Raw genomic sequence first — 27,882 nt, 5'->3', positions numbered from 1 at the left:
ATACTAGGGGATCGAGGGTCTAGCGAGGAGGAGGAACTGAAGGAAATCCTTATTAGTCAGGAAATTGTGTTAGAGAAATTGATGGGATTGAAGGCCGATAAATCCCCAGGGCCTGATAGTCTGTATCCCAGAGTACTTAAGGAAGTGGACTAGAAATAGTGGATGCATTGGTGGTCACTTTCCAACATTCTGTAGACTCTGGATCAGTTCCTATGGATTGGAGGGTAGCTAATATAACCCTACTTTTTAAAAAAGGAGGGAGAGAGAAAACAGAGAATTATACACCTGTTAGCCTGACATCGGTAGTGGGGAAAATGTTGGAATCAATTATTAAAAATGTAATAGCAGTGCATTTGGAAAGCAGTGACAGGATCAGTCCAAGTCAGCATGGATTTATGAAAGGGAAATCATGCTTGACAAATCTTATAGAATTTTTTGAGGATATAACTAGTAGAGTGGACAAGGGAGAACCAGTGGATGTGGTGTATTTGGACTTTCAACAGGCTTTTGACAAGGTCCCACTCAAGAGATTAGTGTGCAAAATTAAAGCACATGGTATTGGGGGTAATGTATTGACATGGATAGAGAACTGCTTGGCAGATAGGAAGCAAAGAATAGGAATAAACGGGTCCTTTTCAGAATGGCAGGCGGTGACTAGTGGGGTACCGCAAGGTTCAGTGCTGGCCCCCCAGCTATTTACAATATACATTAATGATTTGGATGAAGGAATTGAGTGTAATATCTCCAAGTTTGCTGATGACACTAAGCTGGGTGGCAGTGTGAGCTGTGAAGAGGATGCTAAGAGGCTGCAGGGTGACTTGGACAGGTTAGGTGAGTGGGCAAATGAATGGCAGATGCAGTATAATGTGGATAAATGTGAGGTTATCTACTTTGGTGGCAAAAACAGGAAGGCAGAATATTATCTGAATGGTGACAAGGGGAGGTGCAACGAGACCTGGGTGTCATAGTACATCAGTCATTGAAAGTTGGCATGCAGTTACAGCAGGCGGTGAAGAAGGCAAATGGCATGTTGGCCTTCATAGCGAGAGGATTTGAGTGTAGGAGCAGGGAGGTCTTACTGCAGTTGTACAGGGCCTTGATGAGGTCACACCTTGAATATTGTGTACAGTTTTGGTCTCTTAATCTGAGGAAGGACATTCCTGCTATTGAGGGAGTGCAGCGAAGATTCACCAGACTGATTCCTGGGATGGCAGGACTGATATATGAAAAAAGACTGGATCGACTAGGCTTATATTCACTGGAATTTAGAAGAATGCGAGGGGATATCATAAAAACATATAAAATTCTGACGGGATTGGACAGGTTAGATGTAGGAAAAATGTTCCCGGATGTTGGGGAAGACCAGAACCAGGGGTCACAGTCTAAGGATAAGGAGTAAGCTATTTAGGGCCGAGATGAGGAGAAACTTCTTCACTCAGAGTTATGAACCTGTGGAATTCTCTACCACAGCAAGTTGTTGAGGCCAGTTCATTAGATATATTCAAAAGGGAGTTAGATGTAGCCCTTACGGCTAAAGGGATCAAGGGGTATGGAGAGAAAGCAGGAATGGGGTACCGTAGTTGCATGATCAGCCATAATCATATTGAATGGTGGTGCAGGCTCAAAAGGCCGAATGGCCGACTCCTGCACCTATTTTCTATGTTTCTAAATACTTTGTATCTGTCTTCACGGTAGAAGACACAAAAAACATTCCGGAAATAATGGGGAACCAAGGGTCTATCGAGAAAGAAGAACTTAAAGAAATCAATATAAGTAAAGACATATGGCTGGAAATTCCTTTTGGGGTCAGAGCGGTTATTTGCCGTCAAAAAAACCGCAATGACTCCGCTATGATTTAGAGGTGGTAAATTCGGGGGAAAATGGAAAAAATCTTCCTGGCGGGAAAAATCGGCATTGTACGAAGATTTGCGGTGTAAACCGCGAATTTTCTGCAACTTTTCTCCGAGGCCGATACTGCTGCAAGTTAGGTCTGGGGAGGGGGAAAAACACAAAATATTTTCCCAAAAAAGAAAAAAAATCGCAAAACATTCACAAGACCCTTTTCTAGCGAATCGCTGCAAAAGAATTTAAAAATAAACTTTAACTTACCTTTTTTGCAGGTTTTCATACCTACCACCATTTCCAAGGGCTGCACCGACAGGTTTTTCCTTGGCGATTTTTTTGACCCTATCTATGGGTGACCACTGTGGCCAAAATCGGGCGAAAACGCTTTTTCCAGTCTCACAGGTGGCGGTCTGCTCCTCAACGATATTTCAAAACCACCAGCGGAAGACTTCAGGGAATTTCCCAGGGAGGTCTTACTGCAGTTGTACAGGGCCTTGGTGAGGCCACACCTGGCATATTGTGTACAGTTTTGGTCTCCTAATCTGAGGAAGGACATTCTTGCTATTGAGGGAGTGCAGCGAAGGTTCACCAGACTGATTCCCGGGATGGCAGGACTGACATATGAAGAAAGACTAGCTCGACTGGGCCTGTATTCACTGGAATTTAGAAGAATGAGAGGGGATCTCAAAGAAACATATAAAATTCTGACGGGATTGGACAGGTTAGATGCAGAAAGAATGTTCCCGATGTTGGGGATGTCCAGAACCAGGGGTCACAGTCTAAGGATAAGGGGTAAGCCATTTAGGACCGAGATGAGGAGAAACTTCTTCATTCAGTGAGTTGTGAACCTGTGGAATTCTCTAGCACAGAAAGTTGTTGAGGCCAGTTCGTTAGATATATTCAAAAGGGAGTTAGGTGGCCCTTATGGCTAAAGGGATCAAGGGGTATGGAGAGAAATCAGGAATGGGGTACTGAAGTTGCATGAGCAGCCATGATCATATTGAATGGTGGTGCAGGCTCGAAGGGCTGAACGGCCTACTCCTGCACCTATTTTCTATGTTTCTATGTTTCTATATGGTCCCTCGAGCCTGCTCCGCCATTCAATAAGTTCAGGGCTAAACTTTTACATCTACTCCACTTTCCTGCCCTATTCCCATATCCCTTGATTCACTTATTGCCAAACATCTATCAATCTCTATCTTGAATATACTCAACAACTGAGCATTCACAGCCCTCTGGGGTAGAGAATTCCAAAAATTCACAATCCTCTGAGTGAAGAAATTTCTCCTTATCTCAGTCCTAAAAGGCCAACCCCTTATTCTGAGACTATGCCCGCTAGTTCTAGACTCTCCAGCCAGGGGAAACAGCCTCTCAGCATCTACCCTTCAAGAAGGTTATACATTTCAATTAGATCATCTCTCATTCTTCTAAACTCCAGAGAGTATAGACTCAATCTCCCATCACTGCATTTACCCCTCTCATCCCAGGAATCAATCTAGTGAACCTTTTAGGGAGGGAGTTCTAGGATTTTGACCCAGCAACGATGAAGGAACAGTGATATATTTACAAATCAGGATGGTGTGTAACTTGGAGGGGAACTTGCAGGTGATGGTTTTCCCATGCGTCTGCTGCCTTTGTCCTTCTAGGTGGTAGTGGCTGCAGATTTGGAAGATGTTGCCGAAGAAGCCTTGGCGAGTTACTGCAGTGCATCTTGTAGATGGTACACACTGCAGCCACGGTGCGTCAGTGGTGAAGGGAGTGAATGTTGAAGGTGGTGGATGGGGTGCCAATAAAGCGGGTTTCTTTGTCCTGGATGGTGTCGAGCCTCTTGAGTGTTGTTGGTGTTGCACTCATCCAGGCAAGTGGAGAGTATTCCATCACACACCCATAGATGGTGGAAAGGCTTTGGGGAGTCAGGAGATACTCACCACAGAATACCTAGCCTCCAACCCGCTCTTGTAGCCACAGTATTTATATAGCTGGTCCAGTTAAGTTTCTGATCAATGGTGACTCCCAGGCTATTGATGGTGGGGAATTGGTAATACCTTTGAACATCAAGGGACGGTGATTAGACTGGTGCTTGTTGGAGTCATTGCTCGGCATTTGTGTAGCGTGAATGTTACTTGCCACTTATCAGCCCAAGCCTTGCTGTCTGCGGATATGAACTGCTCCATTATCTGAGGAGTTGCAAATGGAACTGAACACTGCAATCATCAGCGAACATATCCACTTCTGACCTTATGATGGAGGGAAGGTCATTGATGAAGCAGTTGAAGATGGTTGTGCCTAGGACACTGTGAACCTCTGCATTAAACTACAATTCTTAGAATACACATACTGTATACTCAGACAATTGAAGCAATACCAGTGAAGTGAACAGTATTATTAAAAAGCACAGATCAAAGAATACACTTCCAGGTGTGCGCTTTGATTTGGACTTTACTGATGTTATTTAAAATAATACATATTATACTGGGGGGAAGGAGGTAGAGGCTCAGACGTATCTGCACCTGGGATTCTGCAAATTCACAACAAATGAACTGAGCAATTAAGCTACAAGAACTTCTTACATAGAAACATAGAAACATAGAAAATAGGTGCAGGAGTAGGCCATTCAGCCCTTCAAGCCTGCACCACCATTCAATATGATAATGGCTGATCATGCAACTTCAGTACCCCATTCCTGCTTTCTCTCCATACCCCTTGATCCCTTTAGCTGTAAGGGCCACATCTAACTCCTTTTTGAATATATCTAACGAACTGGCCTCGATAACTTTTTGTGATAGAGAATTCCACAGGTTCACAATTCTCTGAGTGAAGAAGTTTCTCCTCATCTCAGTCCTAAATGGCTTACCCCTTATCCTTAGACTGTGACCCCTGGTTCTGGACTTCCCCAACATCGGGAACATTCTTCCTGCACCTAACCTGTCCAGTCCCGTCAGAATTTAATATGTTTCTATGAGATCCCCTCTCATTCTTCTAAATTCCAGAGAATATACATTTGACTGAAGTTTCTCTCCGCTACTTTTAGTGGAGATGTTAGCCTGACTCAAATCTTAACACTTGTGTTCCACAGTCTAATTTCAGGGATGTGGTTCTTGTCCCTTCACCATTTTCATTTGTCTATGCAAAACAAACTTCATTGAATAGTATAATCAGAACATGTGAATAGCAGGGACCCAGAGTGCGAGTCACTGTTCCCAGACAGAACTGTTTCCATTCATCACCAGCTTCTACTTATTTCCAAGCTAGATTTCAATCTAGTTATCTAATTTCACAAATTTTGACTTCTTTAACAGTCTTACACGTGGAACTTTACCAAATGTGTTTTTAAAAAATACACCTGGATAACAATCATCCACCAGTTCAGTTGCCTTCTCAAAGAATTCCAGTAGTTATGTAGGGCGTGACCTACTGTTAGCTGAACACTCATTTGGCCTCTGTGCTCTTTAGATGAATATTAATAGCACTCCAGAACATGCTCTCAGGCATTTTCACGAGTAGGGATGTTTGACTAACTGGTCCAAGATTATCAGGTTTATGTCTCTCTCCTTTTTTTGAGTGTTAGGGCAGTATTCAGTATTTTTCAAATACACAGGTACAGCTATAAATTTATAGAAGTCCTTAAAAAAATCCTAAATCTTTTATGCAATGATTTTTCTGCATAGTCAAATTCAGGAGCTGCAAGAGATGACAAAGTTTAAAATCCACAAACTGACAAAAAAAAAATAGCCTAGTTGCAATCATCCTCTCTGCTTTCGGTGGGAGACTTAATCTGTAGGTTCCACATATTTGTCATCTCTCCCCACACGCACCACTTTTACTGCATCTAATCCTAAATCTGTCACCTACCTGTGCGGTGAACAAGCAAGTCATTTTGGGAATGAAATGATTGGAAATCACAGTTGGACTTTTTTTGGGCCTCTGAATATTTTTTTCCTGTCATTTTCTGTTAACATGGAGTGCAAAATTACATTTAAATTCCCTCCCTTCAGCTCCTAGTGTGTGAGTGTGTGTGTGTGTGTGGCAGGTTTGCCAACCCTCCCAGATTGTCCTGGAGTGTCCAGGAATGAAAGATTAATTTCCCAGGCACTGCTGCGAGCAACCAGGGAGAAAATAAAGATGTAGCATCTATGGGTCACACGTCTGTGGTTCTCCTGTGAGTAAGTGCATGTTGTAGGCGCTGTGTCGGCCTATCTCCTTGTCTCTCTTCCTCCATGTTCAATGGACAAAAGTGTAGTTGTGAGCAGCCTCCAGCTCTCTCTCCCTCTCACCAATGGAGATGCCCAACAGGAGCAATTCTCATTCCTGGAGAGACTAACGAATTCTCAGAGAAGTTACTCTACGGAAACAGGATCATTCAAGCATAGTACATTTTCTATAATGGATTAACTGAATTAAGTGGCTCTTGAAAAATGCTATCTCCAACCATCCACCATGAGGTCACAACTATCAAAAGTGTTTGATAAAGTACCACATAATAGACTTGTTAGCAAAATTGAAGGGACAGAAAGCAGTGAGTCGTAATGAACGGTTGTTTATCAGACTGGAGGGTAGTGTGTAGAGTTGTCCCCCAGGGGTCGGTGTTGGGACCACTGTTCTTTTTGATATATATTAATGACCTGGACTTGGCATCATTTCAAAGTGTGTCGATGACTTGAAACTCAGAGATGTAATAAACAGTGAGAAGGATAGTAAAAGACTTCAGGAGGTCATAAACAGACTGATGAAATGGGCAGGCACATGGCAGATGAAATTTAATGCAGAGAAGTGCGAAGTTATTAATTTTGATCGGAAGAATGAGGAGAGGCAATATAAACAAAATAATACAATTTTAAAGGGAATGCAAGAACAGAGAGACCGAAGGGTGTACGTACACAAGTCTTTGAAGGTGACAGGATAAGTTGAGAAGCCTATTAAAAAAGCATGCGGGATCCTTGGCTTTAGAAATAGAGGTATAGAGTACAAATGCAAGGAAATTATGCTAAACCTTTATAAAATACTGGTTAGAACCCAGCTGGAGAATTGTAGCCAATTCTGGGCACTTTAGGAAGGGTGTCAAAGCCTCAGAGTGGGTGCAGAGGAGATTTAATAGACTAGTACCAAATATGAAGGACTTCAGTTATGTGGAGAGACTATAGGGGAGAAATTCGTTATCACCGCATTTGGGGCGTTAACGTTTGAAATTGTGAAATTGTAGCACCAGGTGCCAATGATTCCAAATTTCTACTAAATTGGGTGTTAGCGCCCCAGGAAGGAAGTGGAGTGCTAAATCAAGTGCTAATGACCTCAGTAGAGCGCTACAGGGGCGGTACCAGCAAAGCAATAATGAATTTCAGGAGCAATGCATTCAACAATGATCCTTTACATTGGCCCATTCCAGCTCTTAAAGGGGAGGTTGTATCATTGTGCAGATGCTCATTTTCAGCATTGCTGACTCTGAAGGTGACATGCGAGCAACTGAATCCCCCGATGGCAATGGCTGATCCCAATTCCAGGGAGAGAGCTCGTCGCTTCACAGACATGGCATTGGTGGTATTGGTGGCTGAAGTGGAGCAAAGGAGGGCAGTGCTGTTCCCAGCCACTGGAAGGAGGCCATTGCCCCAGGTCTTCAGGGCAATGTGAAGCGAAGTGGCCCCGGAGGTCTCGACAAATAGTGTGGTGCAACGAAGCCCAACACAGTGCCGGAAGATATTCAACGACCTCACTCGAGTGGTCAACGTGAATACATTCTTCAACAGGTCCTACATATCAGCATCTGAACCTCAGTCTGTGCACATTGTGCAAAGCACCACACCCCCAACCCTCACCCACAAAACATCTGCACCTACTCAAACTGAGAGAAGGAAAGATGAGGTGCTGCTGCTCCTTGAGCTTCATTGAGCTTCATTGGAACAGTGTAAGAAGCTGAGGACAGAGAGGTAAGAGTGGGAGTAGAGCAGATAATTAAAGTGGCAGGCAACTGGAAGCTCAGGGTCATGCTTATGTACTGAATGGAAATGTTCTGCAAAGCGGTCACTCAATCTACATTTGGTCTCCCCAGTGTTGAGGAGACCACATTGGGAGCAATGAATACAGTATATTAAATTGAAAGAAATACAAGTAAATTGCTGTTTCGCCTAGAAAGGTGTTTGGAGCCCTGGACAGTGGGAAGGAAGGAGGTAAAAGGGCAGGTGTTGCATCTCCTGCACTTGCACATCCACCTCTCACGCCTTGCCTACAATCACAGCTATTCAACGACAGCAGGCATATCTCCCAAACACATAGCTGGACTCTGACTCACACACATTCATTTATTTTGAAAGCCAAGATGGCCCGTAATAGGAGAGAGCAGCAGAGAACCGGCAGGCGTGATGCATGTCTCCAGCAGCTCTCAGACCTTAAGAAGCGAGTGTTGCGACTCATTGGGCAGCAGGTGGTGGGTGCCGTGGCCGTCGGCGACGTCAACCATGAAGGGGGCAACAACAGTATCTTCAACCCTCCCCTTTTCTCATCCACTTCCCCATCACACCACAAACTTTTATCATTTTCCAGCTCCTGATAACATCTGCATTCCTTGCTCCATTCGTGCCACCGTGCCCTCACCTGGTGCCTTTATGCTTTCAGATAATCAGCAACCAGATGATCAGCCTCCATTGCAGCACAGGCGGAAGCCACACAGCGTCTTAGTGCTGTAATGCAGACAATGGTTACTGGCATCAAAGCTCAGACTGCTCTCATGCAGTCTCAGGGTGGATGCCATGCAAGCTTTGACTGCTGACATTGTCGCTGGTTCCACCACAGTCCACCAGGGATCTCACGGTGTCGCAGCAGGCCACCAATCTGTGCTCCAGCAGATAGGTAGAGATGCTGAGGTCCTGCCTCAGGGCTGTGACAGTGGGTCAGTGGAACAGAAACCTGCTGAACTCTCTCAGGATGAAAGCATTCCTGATCCCACCACTGGCACTCCATCATTGCACTTGTTTCTGCCTGTCATCCAGCCAGCCCAGACTGCAGCCACCCAACCTGAGGTGGTGCAGTCTACAGCTGAGCCTTCCAGACCCAGAGCTGGTCGAGAGCGTCCTACAAGACCATCTGAAGTCTCTGGCATCAACACTCAGCAGCCTTCCACCAGCCCAGCTGCAGCCACTGGGGAGACACTGCGGAGGAGCAGTAAAGTAGGAAAAGGCCCTGTAAAGAGGGGAGGTAAGGGTTTGCACAAGGGCGATTAGTCAATATTGTTGTTGTATATATGTGGTTAATGTTTTTGGATAAATTTATTACTGGAATGTGGAGGTGTGTCTCATTTCAGTTTTGGGGTGGTATGGAATGGCAAATTGATGCAATGATGGGGACGCGCTGAGCGACTGGTAAGTGGCCTCGAATTCATCTGAACCAAAGTCTGATGAGGCAGTCACGAAGCACCCTTCCACAAGGTCGATTGAGTGGCTGCCTCCTCCATTGCTGCTGTCCCTGCTCCTGTTCCTTCTCATGCTCCTCCTCATCCTCCTCCTCCTCGTCCTCATCATCCTGAGGTGGTGGAGCTATGCCAGGTGTCAATGGCTGCACCCTCATGATGGCCACGGGAGTTGGTCTCGTGTCCTGTTAGAGATGCAGGAAGAAATAAAGCCATACCAGCAGTCCAGAGATGAAATGTCTATACAGGCAGACTGCCTCCTATGGGGAAATCATGGCCAGAAAAGGGCAGGGACACTTTCATTAGTGACCTCCATAGTACCCACCCAGGCATTGTAATGATAAAAGCGATAGCCAGATCCGACATGTGGTGGCCCGGTATCGATGCGGACTTAGAGTCCTGCGTGCACAAATGTAACACATGTTCACGGTTAAGCAATGCACCCAGGGAGACGCCACTAAGTCTATGGTCCTGGCCCTCCAAACCGTGGTCCAGGGTCCATGTCGATTATGCAGGCCCATTCTTCGGAAAAATGTTCCTTGTGGTTGTAGATGCAGACTCCAAATGGATTGAATGTGAGATAATGTCGGCAAGCACGTCCGGTGACACCATTGAAAGCCTGCGGGCCATGTTTGCCACGCACGGCCTGTCCGATGTCCTTGTGAGTGACAATGGGCCGTGATTCACCAATGCCGAGTTCAAAGAATTTATGACCCGTAATGGGATCAAACATGTCACTTCTGCCCCGTTCAAACCAGCGTCCAACAGTCAGGCAGAGCAAGCAGTGCAAACAATCAAGCAGAGCTCACTGCAGACTCACCTATCCCGAGTCCTGCTTAGTTACCGCACAAGACCCCACTCACTCACTGGGGTTCCCCCTGTTGAACTGCTCATGAAAAGGGCACTTAAGACAAAGCTCTCGTTAGTCCACCCTGATCTACATGAACAGGTAGAGAGCAGGCGGCTTCAACAGAATACATATCATGATCGCACAAATGTGTCACGCGAAATTGAGATTAATGATCTTGTATTTGTGTTAAACTATGGACAAGGTCCCAAGTGGCTTCCCAGCACTGTCATGGCCAACGAAGGGAGTAGGGTGTTTTAGGTAAAACTTTCAAATGGACTCACCTGCAGGAAACACTTGGACTGGACCAAACCAAACTCAGATTCACGGATTATTCAGAACAACCCACAATAGACTCTACCTTTTTCGACCCTCACACACACACACAAGTGGCAACCAACCCAGCGGTTGACCACGAAGCAGAACCCATTACCTGCAATAGCCCAGCAGGACTCACTACACCCAGCAGCCCGGCAAGGCCAGCTGCGCAGCATCCCAGCGAGGTCCCAACAAACGATTCACCAAAACCAGCATTTGCACCGAGATGATCAAACAGGGAAAGGAAGGCCCCAGATCAACTCACATTATAAATAGTTACACTATTGACTTGGGGGGGGGGAGTGTTGTTATATATGTAAACCTGTAAATACCTTGTGTAACCACCAGAGAGCTCATCCCCTGGAGTCCCAAGGGATCTCACAATCCCTTGGGAGCACCTGTACATAAGGAGGCCTCACAGGCTGGAGAGACACTCTGGTGACCTGAATAAAGGACTTCGGTCACACGTTACTTTGAGCTCACAGTATCTGGTCAGATTCTTTATGCAAGATATAACAGGATCCAAATATTGTACTTTCAAATCTCCCCTCAATGAAACTCAGGAATGTTTAGGAGCCAGAAAGCATGTAACACTCCAAAATGCTCAAATTGGTCAAAAGACCTGTTTGCCTATGTGAAAGTAACAAGGCAACAATGTTGGCCAACTAAAACTAAACCGGATGTTGGAGCCTTTAAATAGCTCTCTGCCGGCCGACATCCGACTGAAAGCCGCCTCCTCTACCTGTCGTTGTTAACGGCAGGCGCACAAGCAGGGGACGAGAGGAAATTTGGCATCCGGGGCGCTGTGGATGGCTATGACGTCACTATCTCTGGGCACCGGAGATCGGGGTGTAACATCTTACCGCCGCCGCAAAACTTCCGCCGAATTTAGCGGGAGTCGCTGATCTTGCCACGTGTGGTCCCAAACCCGTTATTGCCCCTGGAGGCGCTAACGGGAGGTGAAAAGGAGTCCAATTTCACCTTCTATGAAAACTGGGGTTGTTCAATATAGAGTAGAGAAGATTATGGGAAGATTGGATAGAGGTGTTCAAAATTTTGATAGAGTAAATAAGGAGAAACTATTTCCAGCGGCAGAAAGGTCAGTAACAAGAGGACATAGATTTACGGTAATTGGCAAAAGAACTATAGGTGACATGTGGAAAATAAAATGTATATATCAAGCTGTTATCATATGGAATGGATGCCTGAAAGGACAGTGGAAGCAGATTCAATAATAACTTTCCAAAGGGAATTGGATATATACTTCAAGGGGAAAAAATTACAGCGCTATGGGGAGTGTGACTAATTGGATAGGTCTACCAAAGAGCCGGCACAGGCACGATGGGCCAAATGGCCATATGTGCTGCATCATTCTATGATTCTAAGTTAACCTTTACAGTGGAAGCAAAGGCATCGTGAATCCTCTCAGTGAGCCAAACCGTCTCATTTTTTTATTTATTGCTTGCTCGCTCAGGTTTCAGAGCTGGCAGATGATGGAGCAGAGTGCGCTTCAATCGAACCAAGTCCCCAACAACAGTTGAATTTTCCTAACAGCACGATTACCAGGAGTAAAAGGAAAACCCTTGTCAGAGTCCACTCAATAAGTACCCTGGAAATGTTTATCCTACTGAGCTTTGAGTTGTGGTACTACCAATGTAGTGTATGCTACAAATACAGCATTGAGTCAAATGTGAATTTTACATTTCAAAATTGAGCAATGCATCCACTCCTTCATTACAAGTGGTGCAAACAGATTATGTTGTTTTTTTTGTTGCCTGATGTGTTTTTAAATGTTATTAGTTTATAAAGAAGTTACATTCTCTCAGAGCTGTGGTTAAGAGTGAAGCTTGACTAAATCCTGTTGATATTTTTACTTTAAATGAGCCTGAGTTTTATTTCAGGTTTCTTTTTACTCAACTGAAATATATATATTTTTAAACTACTGCAGAAGCTGGAAATCTCAAACAAAAACAGGAAATTCTGCAAACACTCATCTGTGTAGATTGGAAAATGTTAATGTTTCACACATAGTCCTTCATCAGATGCTGCCTGAATGATGAGTGTTTCTAGAATGTTCTACTTTTGTTTGAGATTATAAAGAATTGACCATCTTTGATCCTGCGCGGGCATTGGAAGATCAGTGAGCGCAACTCCTGAGGGAAGTGGAGAACCAATGATGGGGGCATTCGGAAAAATAAATAGGTTAGGGAGGACCAGGGATCACAATCTCAAGTTACGCAAGGCCAGAAATAGATTAGATGTTAGGAGATGGTTCTTTTCCCAAATAATAGTGGACCTCTGGAATAGGCTGCCGGCTGATTTACTAAGTTCCTTCAAGCCTGTCCAGTTTCTGGCAGGAGCAGAGATCAGGTCGTATAAAGGGTCGGTGCTGCATAACATTACTCAAGGCCAGAGTGGTCTCCTGGGCTAGGTTTGGTTACCTAAGGGGGTGGAGAGGAATTTTCCAGATTTTCCCCTCTAATTGGTCTGGATTTTTAAAGTTTTTTTTCGCCTCTCCCTGGACATTACATTGCTTTCGGATGGAGTGGGGAGTGTATATATTGTGATGCACAAGGAATCGCAGTTGTGTGGGACTGAGGGTCTATTCCTGTCCCTCATTGTTCATATGTTTGTAACATTTCCTGATTTTCCAATACACTGTCCACCCCTGCCTGTGAGCAATATACTTTCTTTCAGGCTCACAGTGATCAAAGACACTCAACTACAGGGGACACAACCTTTATAAGTCAAATGTAACAATCTTTAAAACTGCAAACAAATGTCATATGATAAAACCTTCAAGAATATGTCCAAACAGAGTTGGCAACCCTAGTCTCCTTACAGTCTACTTGACTAAAGTCAGCTAACTGAGCAACGGCCGGTGGTTGAATCTGGGCTCCCGCTAGGTTTTATGGTTAAGCTACTCACTGGATAAACTCACTGAGCCAAGGAGTATCCATCCACAAGTAGGCTTGTTTCACCAATTGTCTATTGCAGCTACACAATATATGATCATCTCAGGCTATACTGATACTACAGCTGCCAAGCATATTGATAAGATATTTATCCTGCTCCTTTTTAAAGCCGTTAATTGTCAACTTCTTTTGCTGGGAGTCTATTCCATTTAAGCTATTAAACTGTTGGGAAAAAATGTGTTTTTCTAATCTCTAATCTAACTCGAAGCTTGTTAATTTTAAACCCATGTTATCTAGTTCTGTTCTGACAGTCCAAGTATGTCACGTTATCTGTATCCTGTGAATGGATGATCCGATGGGATTTTCTTATCTGTTGCCTACTAGGTAAACGGTAGAAAAGTAATGTGTACAATGCCGAACGTCATTTTAAAAAGAAGTAAGAATAAACCACTCAACAAACAGGGACTCACAACTGTTTTTGGATTTTATACACGAGAATCAGAGAAGCGTGTGTACCATCAAGATCATTGCCTCATTGCTCAGACTGTGCAGAGTAATGGGTAAAATGACTTTCCATTTCGCAAATGAAAACCAGTCCACAGCACAAAGCTAACCTTGGTTTATGGGTTCTAGGTTTGAGTCATCTGGCTGGTGACGATCCTTCCTTACCACGTCTGTAAGGAGTTACCTGCCAGCTACATAACATGAGTGGGAACATCACACCCAGCTATATGGAAAATATTTTCTTTTTAAGTCTTCAATTTACGTGTTCAAATGGACTATAAATGGCACATGTAGTTAAAATGTAATCAATCATCATTTAACCACAGTGCAAACTCCAGATTCATTCTGTACTTCTCCACAATTTTGCTTTTAACAGGGATTAGGTGAAAAGTTAAAACAGCCACCTGACAAAAAAAATGTTCTTCCTTCTGCTACTGCTGTTTATTCTAAAAATACTAACATTTCTGCAGTTTAAACTGAAATCAGAAAGTGGCAGGTTCATATAGATATTCATATTTCTGATCTCCACTCCACCTCCTTGATTCAAGAATCTTAAGGCTTTTTGTTGGTTCAATTTTCTCCACTCCTTTCCTCCTCTAAAGGTGCTGACTCACCCTGTGATTTAAATCCACAAGCCACGGGCCACCTTCCAGTGCCTTGCCCAAGTGAGCATTCTTTATGTGTAATTCTCAACAGTGAGTTCTAGCAAATAGTACAATCATGGAGGAGGGGAAGAGAGAGAAGAGAAAAATCACAGGGGAACCAGATCCTACACATGAGCATTTCCCATCACCAAGAAAGAAGAAAGGTAAAGCATCTATACAGCACTTTTCAATAACCAAATCATCTGTTGGTGGTGTGGGTTAAGGGATATTGGCCAGGGCATCAGGAGAACTGCCTGGCTCTTCTAATCATGCCATGGCATCTTCTACATGCACCTCAGAGGACATACGAGGCCTCAGTTTAATGTCTCATCTGAAAGACAACGCCCCTAACTGGACAGCAATCAGAAGCAAGAAACCTGGCCAAGAAAATTGAGGTCAACTGAACTACTCAGCTGAGATGAACTAAATCAATGCAGATCGTAAGTTCAACCTGAGTCTTTTTCTGGGCTCTATGGTTCAGTTCCATATTGCACACTGAATTTACCAGCTGAGCCACCATCCCCTGGGATCTGGCTCTGTTATTGCTAGAAACCCCAGGGTGACACGTAGGAGACTAGTGACATGAGCCCACAAACCGCAGGATTCCTCAAACTGCTCATTCTGAAAATCTAAGTGTTATCAGACCAGTAATGCTGGGAAACTAAAAATCTATTTATTAAAGGAGTAGGGCACCTTTATCTTCTAACTAGAAAGTGTAGAAAGGTAATGTTGGGACACTTCGGTTTTAATTACAAAAAAGTGCTGCAACTGGTTGTAAACATTTTAAATAAAAATAGTTTATTCTTAACTACTTAGGTAAAAATGAACAGTAACAGATAAAGGGCAACATTTATTGTCATTGTATTATCACTAAACAGCATTTGTGCAGTGATGTGTGGTGTTCACATTGTTTAGTGCTGCATGAATAAAATGGTGTATTTTAATTTCCCATTGACAATGCTGCTAGAATTCAATGTCAATTTATGTTGGAAGCACAGACAACATGCAGTGTGCCTTGCAGCAGGCAAGCTATATTTTATTATTTTTGTCATAGTACTCACACTTTTGACCAATTTTTAAAATCAGAGATGCTATGTCACCACTTAACAGCAACAACAACTTGTATTTATATAAGAACATAAGAAATAGGAACAGGAATAGGCCATACGGTCCCTCGAGCCTGCTCCGCCATTCAATAAGATCATGGCTGATCGGATCATGGACTCAGCTTCACTTCCCTACCCACTCCGCATAACCCCTTATCCCCTTATCGTTTAAGAAACTGTCTATTTCTGTCTTAAATTTATTCAATGTCCCAGCTTCCTCAGCTCCCTGAGGCAGCGAATTCCACAGATTCACAACCCTCTGAGAGAAGACATTTCTCCGCATCTCAGTTCTAAATAGGCGGCTCCTTATCCTAAGACCATGCTCTCTAGTTCTAGTCTCCTCCACCAGTGGAAACATCCCCTCTGCATCCACTTTGTCAAGCACCCTCATAATCTTATACGTCTCGATAAGATCACCTCTCATTCTTCTGAATTCCAATGAGTAGAGGCCCAACCTACTCAACCTTTCCTCATAAGTCAACCCACACATCCCCGGGATCCACCAAGTGAACCTTCTCTGAACTGCCTCCACAGCAAGTATATCCTTTCATAAATATGGAAACCGAAACTGCACGAGGTATTCTAGGTGTGGCATCACCAATACCCTCACCAAGACTTCCCTGCTTTTATACTCCATCCCCTTTGCAATAAAGGCCAAGATTCCATGAGCCTTCCTGATCACTTGCTGTACCTGCATACTATCCTTTTGCGTTTCATGCACAAGTACCCCCAGGTCCTGCTGTACTGCAGCACTTTGCAATCTTTCTCCATTTAAATAATAACTTGCTGTTTGATTTTTTTCTGCCAAAGTGCATGACCTCACATTTTCCAAAATTATACTCCATCTGCCAAATTCTTGCCCACTCACTTTGCCTGTCTATGTCCTCCTGAAGCCTCTTTATGTCCTCCTCACACATTACCCTTCCTCCCATCTTTGCATCGTCAGCAAACTTGGCTACGTTACACTCAGTTCCCTCTTCCAAGTCGTTAATATAGATTGTAAATAGTTGGGGTCCCAGCATTGATCCCTGTGGCAGCCCACTCGTTACTGATTGCCAACCAGAGAATGAACCATTTATCCCGACTCTCTGTTTTCTGTTTGTCAGCCAATCTTCTATCCATGCTAATATATTACCCCCAACCCCGTGAACTTTTACCTTTTGTGTGGCACCTTGTCCAATGCCTTCTGGAAGTCCAAATACACCACATCCACTGGTTCCCCTTTATCCACCCTGTTCGTTACATCCTCAAAGAACTCCAGCAAATTTGTCACACATGACTTCCCCTTCATAAATCCATGCTGACTTTGCCTGACCAAATTTTGCTTTTCCAAATGTCCTGTTACTGCTTCTTTAATAATGGACTCCAACATTTTCCCAACCACAGATGTTAGGCTAACTGGTCTATAGTTTCCTGCTTTTTGTCTGCCTCTTTTTTTGAATAGGGGCATTACATTTGTAGTTTTCCAATCTGCTGGAACCTCCCCAAAATCCAGGGAATTTTGGTAAATTACACCCAATGCATCCACAATCCCTGTCGCTACTTCTCTTAAGACCCTAGGATGCAAGCCATCAGGTCCACGGGATTTATCTGCCTTTAGTCCCATTATCTTATTGAGCACTGCCTCCTTAGTGATTATGATTGTGTTAAGCTCCTCCTCCTCTATAGCCACTTGACTATCCACTGTTGGAATATTGTTAGTGTCCTCTACCGTAAAAACTGCTACAAAATGTTTGTTCAGAGTTTCTGCCATCTCCATGTTCCCCATTACTAACTCCCCGGTCTCGTCCTCTAAGGGACCAACATTTATTTTAGCTACTATTTTTCTTTTTATATACCTATAGAAACTCTTACTATCTGTTTTTATATTTTGTGTTAGTTTACTTTCATAGTCTATCTTCCCTTTCTTAATCATTTTTTTAGTCATTCTTTGCTGGCTTTTAAAAGCTTCCCAATCTTCTGTCCTCTCACTAGTTTTGGCCACTTTGTATGCCCTTGTTCTTAATCGGATACCGTCCTTTATTTCTTTAGTTAGCCACAGATGGCTTTCTTTTCTCTTGCACCCTTTCCTCCTCATTGGAATATATTTTTCTTGTGCGTTGTGAAATATCTCTTTAAATGTACACCACTGTTCATCAACCGTCCCACACTTCAATTTGTTTTCCCAGTCTACTTTAGCCAACTCTGCCCTCATGCCTTCATAGTTTCCTTTATTTAAGCTTAGTACGCTGGTTAGAGATCCAACTTTCTCACCCTCCATCTGAATTTGAAACTCAATCATGCTACGATCACTCATTCCAAGGGAATCCTTTACTAGGAGATTGTTTATTAATCCTGTCACAGGACCAGATCTAGGATAGCCTGCCCCCCCGGTTGGTTCCATTACATGCTGCTCAAGGAGCCCGTCCCTTATGCACTCTACAGTGCCTTTAACATTAAAAAAGCACTTCATGTATGGAAGTTGATACCAGCCCTCATGGGAGAGACTAACAGAGGTAACCAGAAGCTTGATCAGAAAAATGGAGTTGGAGGTATGTAAAGGAAGAGGATGAAGTGGAGAGGTGTAGGGATTTAAGGAGCAGGTTCTGGAGGAAGGCTCTGCCACCAATGGGGAGACAAATGGATGGGGAGGAGATGGGGATGCACAAAAGTCCAACAGAGTTAGAAGACTGAAAGATGTGTTGAGGGAGATATCAAGCTGCAGGAGGTCACAGAGCTTGGGTGGGGCAAAACGATAAACAGATTTGAGGACAAGAACAAGGATAAAATTGCTGAGGCCACACCTGGAATACTGCGTAGCGTTTTGGCTTCCATATTTGCGAAAGGATATATTTGCTTTGGAGGCAGTTCAGCGAAGGTTCACTAGGTTGATTCCGGGGATGAGGGGGTTGACATGAGGAAAGGTTGAGTAGGTTGGGCCTCTACTCATTGGAATTCAGAAGAATGAGAGGTGATCTTATCGAAACATATAAGATTATGATGAGGCTTGACAAGGTGGATGCAGAGAGGATATTTCCACTGATAGGGGAGACTAGAACTAGGGGGCATAATCTTAGAATAAGGGGCTGCCCATTTAAAACTGAGATGAGGAGGAATTTCTTCTCTCAGAGAGTTGTAAATCTGTGAAATTCGCTGCCTCAGAGAGCTGTGGAAGCCGGGTCATTGAATAAATTTAAGACAGGGATAGACAGTTTCTTAACTGATAAGGCATTAAGGGGTTATGGGGAGCGGGCAGGGAAGTGGACCTGAGTCCATGATCGGATCAGCCATGATCGTATTAAATGGTGGAGCAGGTTCGAGGGGCCGTATGGCCTACTGCTGCTCCTATTTCCTATGTTCTTATGAAGAGTTTAAAGTTAATACGTTAAGAGGCAGGGAACCATTGTAGCTCAGCAAGGGGAAAATTGATAGGAGAGTGAGGTTCAGTGCAGGACAGGATATGGGCAACTCCATTTTGGACAGGATAAAGTTTTCAGCAGCTGGAGGATAGGAGTTCAGTAAGGACGCATTGGAATAATCAAGTACAGTGATGACAAAAGCATGCTTCAGGATTTTAACAGTAGAGGAGTTGAGGTAGGGGTGGAGGTGCCCAACACTGTGCAAGTGGAACCAGCCAGTTTTGATGATGGATAGGATGTGGAGTTTGAAGTTCAGCTCAAGATGCCAAGGTTTTACACTGCTACAAAAGCAAAATACTGTGATGCTGGAATCTGGAATAAAAACAAAAAATGCTGGAAATCTCAGCGGGTCAGGCAGCATCTGTGGAGAGGAAGCAGAGTTAGCATTTTGGGTCAATGACCCTTCGTCAGAACTGGAGAGTGTTCGGAAAGAACAGATTCTTAACAAGCACTGAAAGGGGGAGGGGAAGAAAGAACAAAAGGGAAGGTCTGTGATAGATTGGAAGATAGGAGAGATTAGAGAGACACAAGGGATGATGGCCCAAATTCAAATGGTTAATACCAGGAGTTACATAAGAACATAAGAACATAAGAATTAGGAACAGGAGTAGGCCATCTAGCCCCTCGAGCCTGCTCCGCCATTCAACAAGATCATGGCTGATCTGGCCATGGACTCAGCTCCACTTACCTGCCTGCTCCCCGTAACCCTTAATTCCCTTATTGGTTAAAAATCTATCTATCTGTGATTTGAATTCAATAAGCTAGCCTCAACTGCTTCCTTGGGCAGAGAATTCCACAGATTCACAACCCTCTGGGAGAAGAAATTCCTTCTCAACTCGGTTTTAAATTGGCTCCCCCGTATTTTGAGGCTGTGCCCCCTAGTTCTAGTCTCCCCGGCCAGTGGATACAACCTCTCTGCCTCTATCTTATCTATCCCTTTCATTATTTTAAATGTTTCTGTAAGATCACCCCTCATCCTTCTGAACTCCAACGAGTAAAGACCCAGTCTGCTCAATCTATCATCATAAGGTAACCCTCTCATCTCCGGAATCAACCTAGTGAATCGTCTCTGTACCTCCTCCAAAGCTAGTATATCCTTCCTTAAGTAAGGTGACCAAAACTGCATGCAGTACTCCAGGTGCGGCCTCACTAATACCCTATACAGTTGCAGCAGGACCTCCCTCTTTTGTGCTCCATCCCTCTCGCAATGAAGGCCAACATTCCATTCGCCTTCCTGATTACCTGCTGCACCTGCAAACTAACTTTTTAGAATTCATGCACAAGGACCCCCAGGTCCCTCTGCACCACAGCATGTTGTAATTTCTCCCCATTCAAATAATATTCCCTTTTACTGTTTTTTTTCCCCCAAGGTGGATGACCTCACACTTTCCGACATTGTATTCCATCTGCCAAACCTTAGCCCATTCGCTTAACCTATCTAAATCTCTTTGCAGCCTCTCTGTGTCCTCTACACAACCCGCTTTCCCACTAATCTTTGTGTCATCTGCAAATTTTGTTACACTACACTCTGTCCCCTCTTCCAGGTCATCTATGTATATTGTAAACAGTTGTGGTCCCAGCACCGATCCCTGTGGGCACACCACTAACCACCGATTTCCAACCCGAAAAGGACCCATTTATCCCGACTCTCTGCTTTCTGTTAGCCAGCCAATTCTCGATCCATGCTAATACATTTCCTCTGACTCCGCGTACCTTTATCTTCTGCAGTAACCTTTTGTGCGGCACCTTATCGAATGCCTTTTGGAAATCTAAATACACCACATCCATCGGTACACCTCTATCCACCATGCTCGTTATATCCTCAAAGAATTCCAGTAAATTAGTTAAACATGATTTTCCCTTCATGAATCCATGTTGCGTCTGCTTGATTGCACTATTCCTATCTAGATGTCCCGCTATTTCTTCCTATCTAGATGTCCCGCTATTTCTTCCTTAATGATAGCTTCAAGCATTTTCCCCACTACAGATGTTAAACTAACCGGCCTATAGTTACCTGCCTTTTGTTTGCCCCCTTTTTTAAACAGAGGCGTTACATTAGCTGCTTTCCAATCCGCTGGTACCTCCCCAGAGTCCAGAGAATTTTGGTAGATTATAACGAATGCATCTGCTATAACTTCCACCATCTCTTTTAATACCCTGGGATGCATTTCATCCGGACCAGGGGACTTGTCTACCTTGAGTCCCATTAGCCTATCCAACACTAGCCCCCTTCCCACATTCCCATGACCAGCAATTTTTGGCATGGTTTTTGTGTCTTCCACTGTGAAGACCGAAGCAAAATAATTGTTCAAGGACTCAGCCATTTCCACATTTCCCATTATTAAATCCCCCTTCTCATCTTCTAAGGGACCAACATTTACTTTAGTCACTCTTTTCTGTTTTATATATCGGTAAAAGCTTTTACTATCTGTTTTTATGTTTTGTGCAAGTTTACCTTCGTAATCTATCTTTCCTTTCTTTATTGCTTTCTTAGTCATTCTTTGCTGTCGTTTAAAATTTTCCCAATCTTCTAGTTTCCCACTAACCTTGGCCACCTTATACGCATTGGTTTTTAATTTGATACTCTCCCTTATTTCCTTGGTTATCCATGGCTGGTTATCTCTTCTCTTACCACCCTTCTTTTTCACTGGAATATATTTTTGTTGAGCACTATGAAAGAGCTCCTTAAAAGTCCTCCACTGTTCCTCAATTGTGCCACCGTTTAGTCTGTGTTTCCAGTCTATTTTAGCCAACTCTGCCCTCATCCCACTGTAGTCCCCTTTGTTTAAGCATAGTACGCTCATTTGAGACACTACTTCCTCACCCTCAATCTGTATTACAAATTCAACCATACTGTGATCACTCATTCCGAGAGGATCTTTTACCAGGAGATCGTTTATTATTCCAGTCTCATTACACAGGACCAGATCTAAGATAGCTTGCTCCCTTGTAGGTTCTGTAACATACTCTTCTAAGAAACAATCCCGTATGCATTCTATGAATTCCTCCTCAAGCTACCCCGTGCGATTTGATTTGACCAATCGATATGTAGGTTAAAATCCCCCATGACTACTGCCGTTCCTTTTTCACATGCCTCTATTATTCTCTTGATTATTGCCTGCCCCACCATGAAGTTATTATTTGGGGGCCTATAAACTACGCCCACCAGTGACTTTTTCCCCTTACTATCTCTAATCTCCACCCACAATGATTCAACATTTTGTTCATGAGAGCCAATATTCTCTCTCACAACTGCCCTGATATCATCCTTTATTAACAGAGCTACCCCACCTCCTTTCCCTTCTTGTCTAGAAAAACATTAGTCAAGATAGGGTGTGAATGGCGGGATAATGACCAACTGCCATTGGAGACAAGGAGAAAAAAAGAAACAGGATCGGAGGGGGTGGGGCGGGGGGAGGGAGCCAAAGATTGGCAGAGGTTATGCTCTGAAATTGTTGATGTTGAGTCCAGAAGGCTGTAAAGTGCCTAAATGAAACATGAGGTGCTGTTCCTCGAGCTTGCGTTGAGCTTCATTGGAACAGTGTTGGAGACCGAGGATGGTGATATGAAAGTGGGAACGGAGTGAAGAATTAAAGTGACAGACAACTGGAAGCTCAGGGTCACATTTGCGGACTGAACGGAGGTGCTCCGCAAAGCAGTCACCCAATCTACGCTTGGTCTCCCCAATGTAAAAGAGACCACATCGTGAGCAGCGAGTACAATATACTAAATTGTCTGGCTCAGCCAAAGCAAATAGCCAAGAGGGGGGTGGAATCATTGGCCACGGTCCAAAATGGATAGTCTCAGTCCTCTTGTTGGGACTTGTCCATGACGTGATTTCAGACCGTATGGAGGTGATGGTGGAGTCAAGAGATGATGGACAATGTACATATGGAAGCTGACCCTGTGCTTGTGGATGATGTCGACAAGGGGCAGCATGTTTCACTCGCATAAAACATTGCTAAAAACAGATATCGCACCCCCAAACCCGATCTCACTTCAATTGCCCGGCACCACAGCTAACTTTATCCTCGCAGTAAAAATGCTAAAAGTTGGACAGAGGCTATTAGGTCGACCAAACTTACATACAATTCCCAGAAGGATGGCAGAGCTACTTTCAAACTAAGTTTATGGCATCTATTTTTATACTTGCAATGAGTAGTGGAACAATCGGCTCACTCCAACTCTGACTTTCCTAACCCAGTCCAGATGTGGTCACTGGTGAGATCTGAGAATAAACTGCACCTTTTACTAGTCCTCGGCGCTCCGCCTCTGCATTGACAGTTTTGTGGCCACCCATCCACTGATACACCACACAGCGAGATTCCTGGGTCCCCGTGTGTAAGGTCTTGGCATCTTTAAACTGTTGGGCCAGTCTCGATGCAGAAAGTATCCCTGTCTGCCTACCCCGGGCTGTGGAGTCCACACTGGGGGATCACGCTGTCTAACAGAAACTGGTGGGGTTTGCGCGCATTGTCACAATCATTTTAAGGGAGTTATTTCAAAATGCAAACTTAGACGAAAAATTTTGTCCCAGATTGATTTCTGTATCGGTTTATGTAAAACAAACACATTGCCGTCGCTGCTGCCAGTGCTCAGTGCAGCTCTGGGCAGCCGGTGTCGATGGTTACTCACTAAGTAAGCGCCGCTGATGCCCTGGGTCAACATCAGCAAACATTCGGCGATGAGAAATGTTCGGATATCCGAGAAGCAGGACTCCCGGGGACTCCCAGCCGCCGATCGCCTGCCGTCCTTCTGACTGCTCATCCCGGAGACGTCTTGTAAAAGTTGTCAATTGAATAGAAAGGCCCGGAGTTGAGAGAGTTCAGTTCGTCAGAAAGCTGCTTCTTGTCTCTACCAGAGCGCCACACCCACCGGCCCCGTTGGCTGGGGATCGATCGCTGTGTGTGAGACTGAGAGGGAGAGGCTGAGAGAGGGCGAAACTGTGTTTGATACTGTCAGAGGGAGAGTTAGTGTGAGAAAGGGAGAGACTGTGTGAGAGAGGGAGAGACTGAGGGTGAGACTGTGTGCAAGGGACTATGTGAGAGAGGGACAGACTGAGAGATGGAGAGACTGGGAGAGAGGGTGAGACTGAGAGAGGGAGAGACTGAAAGGATGAGACTGAAAGGATGAGACTGTGTTTGAGACTGTAAGAGGGAGACTGTGTGTGAGAAAGGGAGAGACTGTGTGTGAGACTGTGAGAGGAAGACTGTGTGTTTGAGACTGTGAGAAAGGTAGATTGTGTGCGAGACTCTATGTGACTAAGACTGCGTGTGCGAGACTGTTTGAGACTGTGTATAAGAGGGAGACTGTGTGTGAGACTGAGAGGGAGACTGTGTGAGACTGTGAGAAAGGGAGATTGTGTGTGATTGTGTGTATGAGATTGTGTATGAGAGATTGTGTGAGACTGTGTGTGATAGATTGTATTTCAAATTGTGTATGAGATTGTGTATGAGAGACTGTGTTTGAGATTGTGTGTATGAGATTGTGTATGGGAGACTGTGTGAGACTGTGTATGAGATTGTGTATGTGAGACTGTGTGAGACGGTGTTTGAGATTGTGTTTGAGAGACTGTGAGTGATAGGCTGTGTTTGAGATTGTGTATGAGATTGTGTGTGAGAGACTGTGTGTGATGGACTGAGTTTGAGATTGTGTGTGTGAGAGACTGTGTGAGAGCCTGTGTGTGATAGACTGTGTTTGAGATTGTGTGTGATGGACTGTATGTGAGAGACTGTGTTGTCACAACGCGTGCACTCCTGCGAGAATGTCAGCAATAGCGAGCTGGCAACAAGAAACCTCAGAAGTAAAGTCCTTTTCACACGACTTTTCCCGGACTCTGTAGATCGCACCGAAAGGGCGGCAGCATCTTTAGCCAAAAAGGATGCGTTTTAAAAATCTCTTCAAAAAAAACTAGCAGCGGCCCCCAAAATAGGGCGTGTTGTTTCTTGACAGTTGCCGACGCAGTCATTGGCGCTAACAGCTGTCAATCGCGGAGCCCCGAGCAAGCGCTGGCCAAGCCTCTCTCACAGATCTATCTTCTCATGTAAATCCTCTTCTGTAATATCCACAGTGACCGAGGGAAAGGCAAACATGCCCATCGGACCAAATATTGGAATATGTGTCCGAACCGATTTGTAGCTTGAAACTTAGCTCTGTGCTAAAGCAGCAGCAACTAATTTTGCATTCGGCTCAAAAGTGAGATAAGCTTCAGTTGTCTTAGTTGCTGCCAATCGGTTTATATTAAAAATAAAGATTGCACAATCTGAGCCAGCACCGTCACCTTTTATCCCCTGAAATACAATCGGAGATGAGTATTAGGTTTGAAGGAACTTCTTGCACTGTTGGAGTTTGCAGGCCCCTCCCAACCAGGTATTTTCGGCTGATCTAGGACATGTTAACGTGCAACCCGGCAGAAACCGCAGAAGGCAATGGAACAACATTGTAACTTCCTTTTGGGCTGCTCTGAGGAGAAGGAGGAGACTTCACTGAAAGCGAAGCATCAGCCAAGCATTTGGTCTCCTTCTCTTCCATTGACTGCCTGTAAACAGCGACACCCTGTGGGCCCAAGTCCCTTAAAATCGGTGAACGGGACAAGCTGTGTCATCTTGTAAAATTGTGGGTGGAGAGAGAAACTTCTGAAATTAATTTTGGTGACAATTACATACTAGAGTTATTCTTAGAATATTACTAATGATATTTTGTATTTCACCAGTTTTCTTAAAAGTTCTAAATTGGAGCTAAATCCTAACATTTCCCAGAATATTAATTAATCGTTTTTCAGGGTCGTGAACATTGAAGAAATGTAGGAGTGACAATTTAGGTCAGTCACGGACCTGTTAATTATTAAATGTGAGGTAAATCAAAATAACCGCCATCCTAATTGTCTATACTTTTTAAATGGGCTACTATCTCTCTGTATGTTTATTTAAAAGTGTTCGGCACACCTTTTTTGTTTAATACTCCATGTATTGAGCCAATCCTACTCATTGCTTTGTAAAATCATCATCATGGGGGAAGATTACCTCTTTGCACTATGAAGTTGTAAAAGCATTTATAAAGGGCAGTTTTGTTACAGCTAGCACACAGGAAACTTTACTGGGAAACTCTGCCCCAACCTCCTTGCAAGTTGAGATGTTGAACTGAAAATGGCCTAGAATTTCAACCGTGCCTGAAAACAGAGGACTGCATGTGCTCCAGGCAGCAGGCAGCACGTTAAATACATGCTGCAACCTCATTAAAATGCTTCAGACGTGAAGCCAGCGCCACCCACGCTATTCATTAGATGCACACCTGTTTGGGGAAGAATGGACATCTCTGATGCCATTTGAAGGCAGCCAGCATGTCTAAAAGGGGAATATGCACTCTGGTTGCAGACAGGAAAAATACATGGTCAAAGCACTAAAATGGCTGCAAGAAGTCCAGACAGGAAACCCAGTTTCTCCAATGACACATTGAAGTCCATGGTCCAGGTAGTAGACAGGAGGAGAGACATCCGGGGGGTAGGAGTGCAGAAAGCCCTCCAGACAACACCTTCACAACCAGTGGGAAGAGGTCACAGAGGAGGTCAATACCAGGAGCTTAGCTCCCAGGACATGGCTACAATACCACAAAAAGTACAATGACCTCACCAGAGTTGTCAAGGTAAGAATAATGCTTTTATTCTCTGCTCACACCTCCACCATTCCAGCTTCACTATTCACAATACTTTAGAGGCTAGGCTAGAGTAGGGGTCTTTACGTGGTGAATCACCGGCCGCACGCATGCTGGAGCTAGGGCAGAGACATAGGATGCCACAGGTGCCAGCTCACCAGAGGGTGACATCACATACTGGTTCTGCTGCAGAGGATTCAGGTGCAGACTTCGAGGGCCCAGGCTACCGAAGAAGGCTGACATGGATACACCAGGAAATGCGAAATGCACTGGGAAGCCTGCCAGCTAGCTTGCAAACAACAGCTCAGAGCATGGAGGATTCCAGCTCCAACTTGTGGCAAAGCTTCACCCAGAGTATGGAAACCATTCTGGCCAACATGGACCAAGCGGTCAGCTCTATGAGCACGACAATGGCACCCACCATAATGGAACCTCTGCAAACAGCTTTCATGGTAGCTAACACTGCTGCCATGGAAGCTCAGATGGCTGCCATCTTGGCTCCAGTGTTGACAAGGGCTTGCAGAGTGTCGCATCATTTTTGCACTTTGTTCCCATGCAGAGCCAGATGAGTATTATTTTTTTGTTCTGGACTTGGTGTTAGTGTTTATATTGGTATTGAAGTGAGGACAAAACATATAAGGCTGGACTGAAGAAAGGCAATCGGTTGGTAATAAGGATGTTGGGGATAATGTTTGTGAGACCATTGATGTACAACAAACGTAGGACTCTTATTTAAATATTTTAATCAACAGTTTAAATAGTTCCTGGATGCCTATGGAGCAGCCTGATCCAATATGACGGTCAATGCACTTCTGACACATAATGAGTGCACGCACCCGCCAGCCATATTGGATGCTTAGGCATAGTTTTGCACCAGAAATCAGGCGCGGTACCATCGAATGTCCAGGCCAATGGCTCGTGACAGTTCCAACTTTCTCTCTGTAAGAAAGATGATTGCGCCCTTTTAACTGGTATATAATTAATCAATTTCACAGCAGATATTCAACAATGTATCTACGTAGCAATTTTATTTCCTGAAAGCTGAGTACTTTTAGGGAATTGAGCTGAGGAGGGAACTGGCCCACTTCCCCAGTAATCTCACTGAAATAAACGTTGAGAATTTGGCAGCTCCAGACGACAATAATCAAAGAGTGATGCCCCATGTGTTAAATTTATATCAGTAAGACCAATTAAAAACAGTAACCTATACCAGGTAACTCAAACCATTGCAATCACCAAAAGGCTAGGGAGTCAATGTG

General features: G+C 44.3%; 1 protein-coding gene across 1 annotated transcript in view; it reads right to left on the bottom strand.

The window, feature by feature from the left end:
- LOC139266749 (solute carrier organic anion transporter family member 3A1-like) overlaps positions 1–24,825 on the bottom strand; it is a 467,845-nt gene extending 443,020 nt beyond the window's left edge. The window contains exon 1 of the mRNA XM_070884345.1: positions 23,609–24,825. Coding sequence (XP_070740446.1) covers positions 23,609–23,740 — 132 coding nt within the window. The 5' untranslated portion in view covers positions 23,741–24,825. The remainder of the gene's footprint in view (positions 1–23,608) is intronic.
- Positions 24,826–27,882: the final 3,057 nt, after the last annotated feature.

This window comes from Pristiophorus japonicus, chromosome 1 (genome assembly GCF_044704955.1).
Source record: "Pristiophorus japonicus isolate sPriJap1 chromosome 1, sPriJap1.hap1, whole genome shotgun sequence".
NCBI classification, from domain to species: Eukaryota; Metazoa; Chordata; class Chondrichthyes; family Pristiophoridae; genus Pristiophorus; species Pristiophorus japonicus.
Note: the sequence above shows the minus strand (reverse complement) of the source record. Positions and strands in the feature narration are given on the sequence as shown.